A 13,421-nucleotide genomic window follows, 5' to 3' on the forward strand; every position below is an offset into this window, starting at 1 on the left:
AAGTTGAGATGGTGTACCTGACTTGCCATTTGTTAAATTGTATGAACTCGTTCCGTGCCACGAGTCAAGAGGAACTGTTGGGCATCCTGGTTGCTAATTCCAAATAATGTCTGTTGGTCGGATAGTCGGATGAGATTGCCAAGTTTCAGAAGCATTGTGATGACAAGTGCTCACCACCTGCAGAGCTATAGTTATTCTTGTATTCCAGTTGGGCATCACTGATCTACATCCAGACTGACTATATTGATGACATAGTCTGAGATCCCTGAAAACCATTGGTAGCTGTGCCCTAGGGTGTTATTCTTTTACATCTCTTAATTTTTAAGAGGTGTTGCAAATAAAATGAGGACACTTGGAACTTAAGCCATCTACCAAAATACATTAAAACTATGATAACTTGGTCCCCTCAACTTGGGTGCTAGATTGGTATACCTTCTGACTACCAACACACCTTCTTTTGATATATGTGTCACTGAGTAAAATTTATTTTCCAGTGAACAAAGTGAATTTAAAGCGAACATTGAGAAGGAAGCCATGGTGAGTTTAAACAGGGCATTGGGAGCAGGTCCCAGTGAATTTAAATAGAGCATAGGGAACAGGATCCAAGTGCATTTAAAAAGTGAGTAGGAAATGGGGACTTTCTGAGTTTAAAGGGACTGCAGGGAACAGAGCCATGGTGAGTTTAAGAATACATGAAACAATGCCCAGTAAGTGTTGGGAGGAAAGCAGGCAAGTCAAATACAGAGCCATTGGGTTTTCCAAACTATAAAATAGGAAATTATGGCTGTTTTACTGTAAATGTTAGCTTTTAAAGGAACTTTCATCATTTTGTAGGTACTGGGTGAGACAAAGAATTTCTCTTAGATTTTCATCCTTCTGACGAAATTCCCTTTCTTCCGCCATCACCTTCTGCCCACTTTCTCTGTTAGTTTGACTAACTTTTTTCCCATCGGAACTGAGAAAGAAAGAATCTTTCCAAAGATTTTGCCTGAGTTTTCCCACATCTATTTTTGTTTGGGTATTGTTCAATGTTTAGCATTATGACTCATTCAATGTGAACTTTTAGAATAAGCTTTGTCTTTTTTTGTGCTTTAGACATCACATGCTGTTTTAGATTTCTGAAATACAGGAATACTCAATTGGCGTGCGTTCAACTTTCAACTAATTGAGAATCGGACATCAGTCTTTGCTCAGTGGCAGTAACTACATTCAAGTGCTGGGCTGGGTGGGACAAGGCAAGAGGACAAGATTTATAAATCTAATAATCCATGTAGTGTTCTGTTGAAAACTAAACATTTTATATTGAAGAGAGCACCGTTTGCTTAGTGATTGACAAGTACTTTACATTTGATTTTAAAACTCATATATAATATGCAAGAAGATATCTGGTGCATTCTTGATTTGAAGTATCAATTATATATCATTGCAGGATACATTTTGGAATGAATGGTTCAATGCGGATCAATTCATCTGAGAGAAAACACAGCAGTCGAGCCCCAGCAGTCTTGGAGATTCAGCTAACCAGTGATTTTATTTGTTTCTTTGAGTCTACGTTCAATATCAGGTAAGTTATTGGGTATAAGATTTGTGCTTACGTTTATTTTCATGCTTTTAGATTTTTGTTCATTATAATCTATTTTGCATTGATCACTGATAGAAGTGAGTTTCATATGTCATTTCCAGATTAGTTAAAACTTAAAAATAGAATTACATTTACTGTGTACATAATGCACATTTTGAAGCTATTTAGTCAATGTAATCTTGTAACTATTAATACAGTGGACTCTGGTTAATTGGAACATTGGTTAATCAGGGCAGCTGCTTATCTGGGACAACGTTTAAAGACTGAAAACTAATTGAGAAAATATCTGAGATTCCCTTTGTTTATCTGGGACACTATGCCGTTTAATTGGACTGGAGACTTGCCAAACAGTTTCTAACTAATATCAGTTGTGTGCACCTACGTGGCTGTTAGACACTGTACCGTGCTTAGAGTGAACAGTTATGAAATGGCATCAGTTAGAAATGTTTGCGTTCAAAAAGCAGTGATTTTCACTGATAGTTGGTGAGAAATAAGCAGCAAGACAATTCAAAACTGTTTTGCGCACTGCGGTTTCAAATATTCAGGCTTGGAGATGCCAGGAACGGCCAGGAGTGAAAAATGAAACTATTTCACTACTTCAACAAGTAGAACTACAAAGTATTTGAAGATATTGGTAATCATCTTGTATGTTACAATAAAAATGAATATTTGGAAGACTCAATTGTCAAAAGCAGTCCATTATCTGCACTAGAAGGGCACTACGAAGGCAGTCCATTATCTGCATTGATTTTGTTCATTTACAGACAATCAACAGTCATGGCAGCGTAACTGGATGAATTTGTCTGTTGATAACTATTAGAAACCAGTACACAGTTTTATACCACACAGTATTCGTAATCTTCTAATTTGTTCTGCATTTCATTTAAATTCATTATTTGTAACTCAGTTAAATGGTAGTTTGTCTTTTTATACCTTTATAATTATATCAATGAGACTGGCTAATTGGGACATCTGCTTAATTGGGCCAAAATGTACTGTTTGTGATGTATCCCAATTGACTGGAATCCACTGTATTGCATAAATAGAAATGTCATAGGTATTCAGTTAAGTTGCTTTTAGGTGTTGGTTAAGGACTATTTGTTTGGAAACCTTTTTTTTTGAAAGTGTTCCAAAAAAGTTGTAACTATTTGAACATTTGATATTTAAGAAAACTGACAACACAGTATTTTTTTCAATGCTGCATGGTATCTGGCCTGGATATTGTCATTAATTCCATAAAATTAATAATCTTTGTAAGATTCAGTTTTAAAATTTGCTTTTCAAAATTGAAATTACTGTATACTATCTTTGTCTTAACAATTTACATATCTCAAAGCTTGCAAAAATCAAGTTGTCATTTATTATCAAAGGCTATTTTTGTTGCCTTGCACCTTAGATTAATTAAGTTTTTGAAAGCTGATACAAATCTCTCCCCATTAACGAGGGCAGGGTGGGGTGGGTTAGGTTCCTAGAGAACCCTTGGTTATGCACTAACTTGCGCAGCAGGCAGTTAACTTTTGTGGAGGATAGCATTTGCCCAGCGTAATAAGTCAGAAATGAGTCCGTCCTCTCCCACTTAAGATGCAGTAAATTAAACTTCCTTGTTTTGACCAGCTGAAATGTCCAAATTGAAACTTACTCGTTCATTCATCCAGTGACTATTGTTGCCAGATGGAAGTTCCCAGTTGTCTTTTTTTTCACCCATTTCAACTAATTTATTTCACATTCGTTCCCATCAACCAGGTTAAATGTTGGTGCTTTTCATGAATCTGTATTTTATATGTTTTCCAAATATGTTCTTTATGTTGTTATGTTGAAAATATTTGTTACGTAACAACTGAAATGAAATAAAGCCCTTTCTTACACGCTTCTTTAAGTGAATGTTTGCTAATTGGAAGAGAATTTTATTAGGAAATGGTTTGGGGTACATAGTCTTTGGATAAAAATAAAAAATGGTTATAAAAATAAATGTGAAGAGAATTTTGAACATTACTGCTGTTATATTTCTGCTTTTAATCTGAATATTGAGAATTACAGCATTAGTTGCAACCAAATTATATGTTTTCCTTAAAGTCATATCCAGTTTCTCTGATAACTTGACTGGTTCAAATAAGTTTCTTCTAGGAGGGTCAGACAAACTTTACAATTAAAACAAAAGCATTGCTGCCTAGCTGAGTTTTGAAATTTTGTAAGTTGAATGCTTCATAATAAACATTTTCAACATAATAGGAATATTTTTGTATTACCTGCTAGGAGTACTTCAGAATGTGAGGAGAAAGTAAAAATGATGGAAGAACTGGATATTTGCTCAGTAAAATTTAGTTTTTCCCGAGCTGAGGAAGAGCTAAAGCGACATGGTGCCCGCATGATATGTGACGTTCTGTTGGACCAGGCTGTGCTGCCGGGAGTGGGAAACATCATCAAAAATGAATCAATATTTGACAGTTGCCTTCATCCTGCTATAAAGGTAAAATCCTTGTGTAGCAGATTCCATTTTCTTTCTTTTTATTATTTACTCCTAGTCCAATTTCCCTCCTGACTCTGTTGAAAGTTCTTACGAATACACTGTACTTCCACCTCAGCTCAGTCTAGCTGTCTAAGGAAGAAAGTGAGCCATTTGACCAGGACCCTCATGGTAGGCTGATCAACATAATAAAAATGCATGCTATCCACAAAGACTTGGAAGTGACAGAGGATCATGGTGCAAGGGTGATATTCTGGCTGGAGGTCCATGATCCGTGATGTTCTGCAGAGATAGGAGCTATGAGTCATAAAATTATAGGGCATTACAACACAGGAACAGGTCCTTTGGCTCATCGAGTCTGCCAATAAATAAATAAATATATGTTAATTACTTGGTGGAAAATGTAAACAGGTGATTTAGTAAGTTTGCAAACAAGACAGACGGAGTTGTGGACAGCATAGAGGGCTATCAAAGAATATGGCAGGTTGCGGATATGGGCAGAGAAATGGAGTTTAATCTGAACATTGTGAAGTGTTGCATGTTGGGAGGTCAAATATAGGGGAAAGTACTGTATGCAATTAACAGCGGGACTTTTAACAGCATTGTTGTTCTCTGTAAAGGTGCTGCCTGATCTACTGATTGTTCAAATTATTTTAGTTTTCAGATTTCCAGTTGCATTTGTGACAAATCTTTAATTTTCCTATAATCCTATTTATACCATTTTACTATTTATTCAAGTTTCCCCTACCTTTTAGCTTGTTTTTTTTTACTGTGCCTCAATACTATATTTAGAATGTGAATGGATTAAAATGAGAGGTATTTTCCATCTGGTGTGACAAATACAGAATTGGATTAATTTCTAACAGGTCTAAAGCTATACAACTGATGTTGAATTGATGGTTATTGAATGGAGTGTATATAGTTATAAAATCAATAAACAATGAATAAGTCATTTTGATTTACTGTATAAAAATAGAATCAAATACTGATATTTTAGTATGACTTCTTGTCCATTAGTATTGGTCCCTGGCACCAATTATTCAGTGCTTCAGAATCTTTCTTGTACTGATTTATTGTGACCCCTGTTAAATTTTACATTTCAACAGAAGATTGTTATTTCTATTTCTTGTGCAATTTTTGTTTTAAGGCTGTGCAAGGACTCTAAAATGGCTACAGCACCTTGTTTACACTGTACTAATTTGAGATGATGTAAGAGCGAAGCATCTTTGTGCTGTCTACTATTAATTACCACAGTTTCTTCAGAAGGAATTACTAGAAGGACTAATAATCAGTTTCTGTGACCACAGCTTAATAACTAGTGTACACCTTTTGAAGGGAAATTCCACAGTGGTAGAACAGATGCCAGACCGTCTGTGTGAGCTGATTTGACCTAGGAAAGTATCAAAATGATTGAAGGTGGGAGAGTGTGAGGACTTCTTACTTCTGATGACACCCTGGTTATTGTAAGTGAAAAAGATGGAATAGTTTTTTAATTAAGCAAGAATTGTAAGTACTTAAATAATAGCATTTCATTAGCAGCTAAAAGGGAGAATTTTGTAGCCAAAGTGTCCATTGTTCATCTTTTTAAATAAAGTGGATTTGAGCAGAATGGAGAATGGATGTCCAAGTACAAGATGACTTTTTCTTTTACTTCACCAACTGACTTTTTATGTCATTTCTATGGCTATCAATTGCACTTTAAGTTGAACTGTTTAGTTATTACCAGGTATTATTTTAAAAAAACTTAAATTGTAATGCCATTTAGTGGTTTCTAATAAGTTTAACATTAAATATTTGGACTTTATTAAGTAAATCATTAACTGGGATGATTGTTCTTTCTTGCAGATTTGTCAGTTATCAGCTGAGCAAATATGTCACCTTGTAAGAGTAGTTCGAGACTTCACAATTCTCTTTTGTAAGGTAAGAGTATGTATATTTCAAGAAATTATGTTGTTTTCTAATTATTTGAAAAGGGTATAATATGTAGTTCCATAGTTGAGCACTTAGTGTAGAAGATGAGGGATGGTTCATAGTTAGAGCTTTCTATACATTTGCCAGAGAATTTGGATCAAAATGCACCATTTTAAAATTATACACTGCATAGAAATTATTTTAACAAAAGCTTTTTTGGTATTAAAGTACACTAGTGCTTTATATTTTTAAAAACAATCATTAATTAGATTTCCAGAATAAAATAGAAGTAGAGATTTGGTCATTTTTGTTCACTTTTTTTCCCCTTGACCAGCATTACTGCTCTAATATTCCAGAAGTGGTTGAGTTTAGTGAAATCAAAACTGTTATTGTTATCTGAGGTAACACACAAAATTCTGGAGGAACTCAGCAAGTCAGACAGTATCGATGGAGGGGAATAAACAGCCGATGTTTATTCATCAGGACTGGCAAGGAAGGAGACAGAAGCCAGATGGAGGGAGGAGAAGGGATACAAACTGGCAGATAATGGTTGTACTTCTGCTTTTAAAAAAAAAGCAATATTTTCTCTGAAACCATCATGTGATTTATGACTTCAGAACCATTATTAATATAATACAATTTGATCTTGCACTGGACATGCGTATTTTGCTTGTCTGCTTTTTTAGAAAAAAAATCCCAACGTGTGCCTCAGTGCCATCGTCTACCATTCAGACAAAGCTCTGTGCGGGCTCATCATCTTTAGCTCTTTTCAATTCAGTGCAGTGCTGTAGTTAGTGTTTTTCCTTTTGTCTTTTGAAAAAGCCACCAATTCCTGAGATAAAACTATACCCATAATGCATGTATAGCAATAATATCTGAATGTGTCCTTCGTCTTTTTCTTTAGTTTTCTTCAAGATCTTGTCCTTGCAGCATTAAATTTCTAACCACATTCAAAGTTCCTTCCAAGTTTGGAACTCAAAGTTTCAAATGAACACTCTTGCTTCACTTATTTAAAAACTTCAAGCAGTTTTCATAGCTTTAAACTGATGATAATCTTATTTAAGCAAGGATTATGAAAGGCTTTTAAAATATGTCCTATACTGATACAAAAACAATGCATTAAAATTTGCAAAAGCCATTGAACGTGTACCACCAGGCTTAAGATCAGCTTCTATCCTGTTGTATATTAGAATCTTTGACGGATTTCTCATACTCCAAAGATGAGTTCTTGATCTTTCAATCTACCAACATAAATGGCCCTTGCACTTTATTTGTCTACCTGCACCATACTTTCTTTGTAACTAACACTTTCTGTATTGTGTTTTTCACCTTTTGTGCTACATCAATGTACTTGTATATGGAATGATCTCTGTGGAATGCATGCAAACATTTTTTTTACTGTACATGGGTAAATGTGAAAATAAACTAATTATCAATTCAGTTAAAAATTTGCTAAAGAAGATCTTTGCATACTAACAAGTTAAAGCAAAGGTAGGGAAGGTTTGTTGATCACTAAACATTAGGGCAACTCAGAGTTGGCTATTTAGCTTGGGATATCTTGTTCAGACTCTGGAAAAACAATGAGCGGATATAAATTTAAATGGAACATGTAATTTTTTTAAATATTTGGAGATGCAGTATGCTAACAGGCCATTCCGGCTCAATGAGTCCCCACTGCCCAGTTACACTAATGTGACCACTTAACCTGCTAACCTGTATCTCTTTGGATGTGGAGGGTGGTGGGAACAAGGGCATAATGCGGAAACCCATGTGGTCATGGGGAGAAGGTACAAACTCCTACTTATAGACAGCAGTGGAATTGAACCTGGATTACTAGCTTTGTAAGACCATTATGCTAACTGCTAGACTGCAATCCTGCCCCACCATTCTTGAACTTAATTGGTTAAAATGAACAACAAGCTGTTTTGATTCGAGAGGGCAAAGAGAAACTCAAAAAATCATGTTTTTAAATTCAAGCAAACATGGTAAGATTGAAAAATATATTGATTGGAGTCAACTTGGCTAAATTGTTATTGTGTGAAACTATAGTGCAGATTGGAAAAAGACTGCAAAGAAAATTGAAAAGGAGGAGTGGTGCTGTTAGTTAAGTGCCAGGTACAATGCAGAGAAATGATCTATATTCAGGAAACAAGGATTATCATTCTTAATTTTTGGATTTCCTTTTACAATCATTAGTGGTTTATTATGTTTATATTAGAGTAAAAGTTTAATTAATGCTCTTGTCAGTTTTAGTCTTAACATTTACTTCCCGTCTGAAGTCCCAACTTTTCCACATGGTATCAAAATTTTCTCTTTGGCGCCAGGACAACTATTGAGGGACAAACCAGAAATCTGCAAGTTATTGGCACAATTTGAGCTCTTATTTTAAACATTGGAAGATGTTTGTTTCTCTCAATCAGTCTGACCAATCTTCTGTTATGGTTTATTTCATTTTCTGTTATTTTAGTGTCAGAAGATTGGGTCTGCCTTGTATAAACACTTCAGAGTTTACAAGCGTTCCACGTGCAGACAGTGCAATGGTAAAATTATTGTCTGCCGCCTTGGTGAGAATAATCGAATGACATATTTCTGCTCGCACTGTCAGACGGAAGATCCCAGCCAAGTTAACAATGGGTATTGAAAATATATATTTTGTAGTAAAATACAACTGTTACCAGATTGAGAGCTGAACTGAGCTGATGTGATTTTATGTTTTTTTAAATATTCTTTCATCAATTTAATTCTGAGGTACAACTTTTATTTTAACTTGGGATGACTTAAATTTTATTGCAAACTTATTTTTCACATGGGATTTTGAATTTAAAAACCCCAAAGCAATCTTTTGATTTAGCATCCTTCCATTTGCTTCATCAATATTTTTCCTTTCAGTATAAGATGAGAAGTGAGGATGTTTGCTGATGTTGCATAATGTTCCATTCTATTCACATCTCCTCAACAGATCTATCTGTCCATGCCTGCATACTGCATGACTTGGACAACATTCAAGCATAAGCCTATACAGCAATGGCTCTACCAAAGTGCCAGGCAATAATCATCAACTTCAAAAAAAATATTGTAACAACTTTGTCTTGACACTCAAAGGTATTATCATGACTGAGTCCATCCATCAATATTTGAGGGGGTTACTAGTGAGCAGAGCATCAGCCTCTTATTAGGAAAGCAGTAAGAACAAGTCAGAGTTTGGGTATCCTGTAGCAAGTGACACCCTAAGGTCGCTCTACTGTATACAAGGCTCAAGTCAAGTGCATGATCGAATACTATCCACTTACCTGGTTGAGTTCTGTGCCAATAACTCAAGAAGTCTGAGCCATCCCATGATAAAATGGACCCCATCAATTGAAACCCCATCAAACTGCCTTAAATGTTCATTCCCTCCAGCATTACTGTACTGTGGCTGCCATGTGAACTGTATAGAAGGTTCACTGCAGTTACCTGCCCAGGCTAGTTTGACAGCATCTCCCAAACCTTTACTGTACCTCTATCACCAATAAAGACAAGGACAACAGACAACTGGGAAAATCTGTACTATCTTGGTCTAGAATTATATTTCACTGTTCTTCATAATTTTCTGGACCTGAATCCTAGAATTCCCTTTCTGAATAACATTGTGGGAGATCTTCACCTGAGGTAATGCAGTGATACAGCTCACCATCACTATCCCAACAAAAATAATAGATGGACAGCAATTGGTGGACATAGTCCAATGATGTCCAGATGCCAAAGATGAACGTTTAAAAAAAACTAAGTTGTGTAATGGTTTTCAAACTTGTTTCCATCCTTATTTGTGGTACACACTTTGCTGCATTGACTTACCTTGTTTATGCTAGATGTTTCCTGTCACACTTAGTCTTACAGTATTGTGGACATAGATCTGAGGAAAAAGGCCTGATGTTATTGGGCATTTATCTTGGTGGTTTGTGGTTGGTCTGAGTGTTGCAAGTCTCATTTCCTGAGCTAAAAATGTGATTATGATACACCTGAGGAATCAGTTACCCGAAGTCTGACCTAATGATCTTCTGGTCTTTGTCAATTGCTTCCCCACCCCCCACTTTCCCTCTCAAATTCCTCATAGCTATTTTTTTAAATCTTGGTGTTGAACGATATTGAGCCATAGGATCGAGTGCTATGTGTATTTTTGGTTTCATTTTCTGGTTGTGACATGATCAATACATCATTCCTGAGCTTACTTTAGGAAGGTTCTAAATCACTGCTGTCCATCTGATGAAAACATTCCCTCTGTGAAGGAGTTGTATAATTTGACCCCATACTAATGTAAATCTAAGTCGTGATGGTGTGAACATTGAAGGAGAACTGACAAATTAGCCCCTGGTTCCTTTTGACTTTGAAGAAAAGATGGTATTGAAGAGGCCTGGGTGTGTTGCTGTAGTACATCCAGTAGCAAAAGATATGTCATAGTGTTGAGATTAATTGCTTTGACTTGTTTTTCATCTAGATATTTCCCATCCTGCATAGTCCTTAAATTTATGCTTGGTTTTGAGGGGCAATACTCTATGAAGCATTTATCTTGGTGCTTTCTGATAGTAATTTATGGTTTGTCTAAGTGTTGAAGTCACAAGAAAGTAGGAGTAGGACACCAAGCCCCTGAAACTTGGTCTGCCGTTCAATGTGATTATGGTTGATCTACACAGGTCTCCATAGAAACATAGAAAACCTACAGAACAATATAAGTCCTTCGGCCCACAAAGCTGTGCCAAACGTGGCCTTACCTTAGAAATTACCTAGGATTACCCATAGCCCTCTATTTTTCTGAGCTCCATGTACCTGTCCAGGAGTCTCTTAAAAGACCCTATCGTGTCCGCCTCCACCACTGTCACTGGTAGCCCATTCCATGCACTCACTACTCTCTGTGTTTAATAAAATAAAAACTTACCCCTGACATGTCCTCTGTATCTACTTCCAAGCACCTTAAAACTGTGCCCTCTCATGCTAGCCATTTCAGCCCTGGGGAAAAAGCCTCTGACTATCCACATGATCACTGCATCTCATTATCTTGTACAGCTCTATCAGGTCACCTCTCATCCTCCGTCGCTCCAAGGAAAAATGGCTGAGTTCACTCAACCTATTCTCATAAGGCATGCTCCCCAATCCAGGCAACATCCTTGTAAACCCCCACTGCACCCTTTCTATGGTTTCCATATCCTTCCTATAGTGAGGCGACCAGAACTGAGCACAGTACTTCAAATGTGGTCTGATCAGGGTCCTATATAGCTGCAACATTACCTCTCGGCTCCTAAACTCATTCCCACGATTAATGAAGGTCAATGCGTAGTATGCTTTCTTAACCACAGAGTCAACCTGCACAGCAGCTTTGAGTGTCCTACCGACTCGGACCCCAAGATCCCTCTGATCCTCCACACTGTCAAGAGTCTTGCCATTAATACTAAATTCTGTCATCATATTTGACCTACCAAAATGAACCACTTCACACTTATCTGAGTTGAACTCCACCTGCCACTTTTCGGCCCAGTTTTGCATACTATCAATGTCTCGCTGTAACCTCTGACAGCCCTCCACACTATTCACAACACCTCCAACCTTTGTGTCACCAGCAAATTTACTAACCCATCCCTCCACTTCCTCATCCAGGTCATTTATAAAAATCACAAAGAGTAGGGGTCCCAGAACAGATCCCTGAGGCACACCACTGGTCACCAACCTCCATGCCAAATATGACCTGTCTAGAACCACTCTTTGCCTTCTGTGGGCAAGCCAGTTCTGGATCCACAAAGTAATATTCTCTTGGATCTCATGCTTCCTTACTTTCTCAAGAAGCCTTGCATGGGGTACCTTGTCAAATGCCTTTCTGAAATCCATATACACACCATCTGGTCTACCTTCATCAATGTGTTAAGTCACATCCTCAAAAAAAATTCAATTAGGCTTGTAAGGCACGGCCTGCCTTTGACAAAGCCATGCTTACTGTTCCTCATCATATTATGCCTCCAAACGTTCATAAATCCTGCATCTCAGGATCTTCTCCATCCACTTACCAACCACTGAAGTAAGAACTCCACTTTCATTTTATGTGAGTTCCTTGTAACCCTTTATCCCTTAAACTCTCAAAGATATTTCAATCTCCACTCTATATACTGTATATCGATTGATCTGGACTCCGCCACCCCAAAGGTCTTAGAATTCCAGATGTTCATTCTCCTCTAAAAGAAGAAATTTCTACACACTTCTATTTTTAAAATGACAAGCCCCATAGTTTTAGTTACTTCCCCTTTGTTTGTGACTTTTTCATTGGTGAAAACATTTCAACATCAATCTGTCAATCCCCTTTAGGGCTGGTGAATGGTCTTACCATTCAAAATGACTTTCCCGAATGCTATTTGGTTTCTTGACTATTACAACTGTAGTCATTCAGAAAGGTGGAAAGTTCTCACAGTTTCCTCTTCCCATTCTCTGTCTTTGTCTCGGAGATCGACGTGATTTATCTCAGAAGCTGATGTTACAGCATCTTACAAGAGGGTGAACCCTCGCAAGGCATTACCTTTGTACCTTGTAGGGTTCTGAAAACCTGTGCCAACCAGCTGGCAGGAGTGTTGAAGGACATCTTCAATCGCTCACTGCTGCAATTGGAGGTTCTCACCTGCTTCAAAAGGGTGACAATCTTACCAGTGTCCAAAAAGAGATGGGTGAGCTGCCTCAAGAACAATCACCCAGTGGCACTCACATCTACTGTGCTGAAGTGCTTTGAGAAGTTGGTCCTGATTAGAATCAACTCTTGCAAGGACCTGGACCCACTGCAATTTGCCTATCGCCACAGTTGGTCTACAGTGGATGCATTCTCACTGGCTTCCCACTCGACCTTCAATCACCTGGACAATAGTAAAACTTAAGTCAGGCTGCTGTTTATTGACTACAGCTCAGCATTCAACCTAATCATAACCTCAGTTCTAATCAAAAAGCTCTAAAACCTGGTCCTCTTGAACCTCGCTCTGTCAATGGGTCCTTGACTTGCTCACCTGGAGAGCATAGTCTGCAATTAGAAATATCATCTCCTTGCTGACAGTCAACACTGGCACACCTCAAGCATGTGTGCTTAGCCCATTGCTCTACTCTCTCTAAATACGTGACCATATGCTTAGGCACAGCTCAAACACCAAGTATAAATTTGCTGCTGCCACAATTATTGTTGGCAGAATTTCAGATGGTGACGAGGAAGTGTACAGGAGTGAGATAGATCAGCTGGTTGAGTGTTGTTGCAACAACAGCCTTGCACTCAAAATCAGTAAGGCCAAGGATTTGATTGTGGAGTTAAGGAAGGGTAAGTCGAGAGAACACAGAACAGTCCTCATCAAGGGATCAGAAGCAGAAAGGGTGAACAAGTTCCTGTTGTTAACATCTCTGCGGATCTATCCTGGGTCGAACGTATTGGTGGAATTACAAAGAAGGTATGACAGCAGCTATATTTCATCA

General features: G+C 37.5%; 1 protein-coding gene across 2 annotated transcripts in view; it reads left to right on the top strand.

Moving 5' to 3' along the window:
* The window catches only part of neil3 (nei-like DNA glycosylase 3), a 38,390-nt gene that overhangs the window by 8,212 nt on the left and 16,757 nt on the right, over positions 1–13,421 (top strand). For both annotated transcript variants that reach the window (XM_072257688.1, XM_072257689.1), the window contains exons 3-6: positions 1,430–1,564; positions 3,836–4,049; positions 5,892–5,966; positions 8,425–8,591. In XM_072257688.1, the coding sequence (XP_072113789.1) occupies positions 1,430–1,564; positions 3,836–4,049; positions 5,892–5,966; positions 8,425–8,591 (591 nt within the window). The remainder of the gene's footprint in view (positions 1–1,429; positions 1,565–3,835; positions 4,050–5,891; positions 5,967–8,424; positions 8,592–13,421) is intronic.

Source organism: Mobula birostris, chromosome 5 (genome assembly GCF_030028105.1).
Source record: "Mobula birostris isolate sMobBir1 chromosome 5, sMobBir1.hap1, whole genome shotgun sequence".
NCBI classification, from domain to species: Eukaryota; Metazoa; Chordata; class Chondrichthyes; order Myliobatiformes; family Myliobatidae; genus Mobula; species Mobula birostris.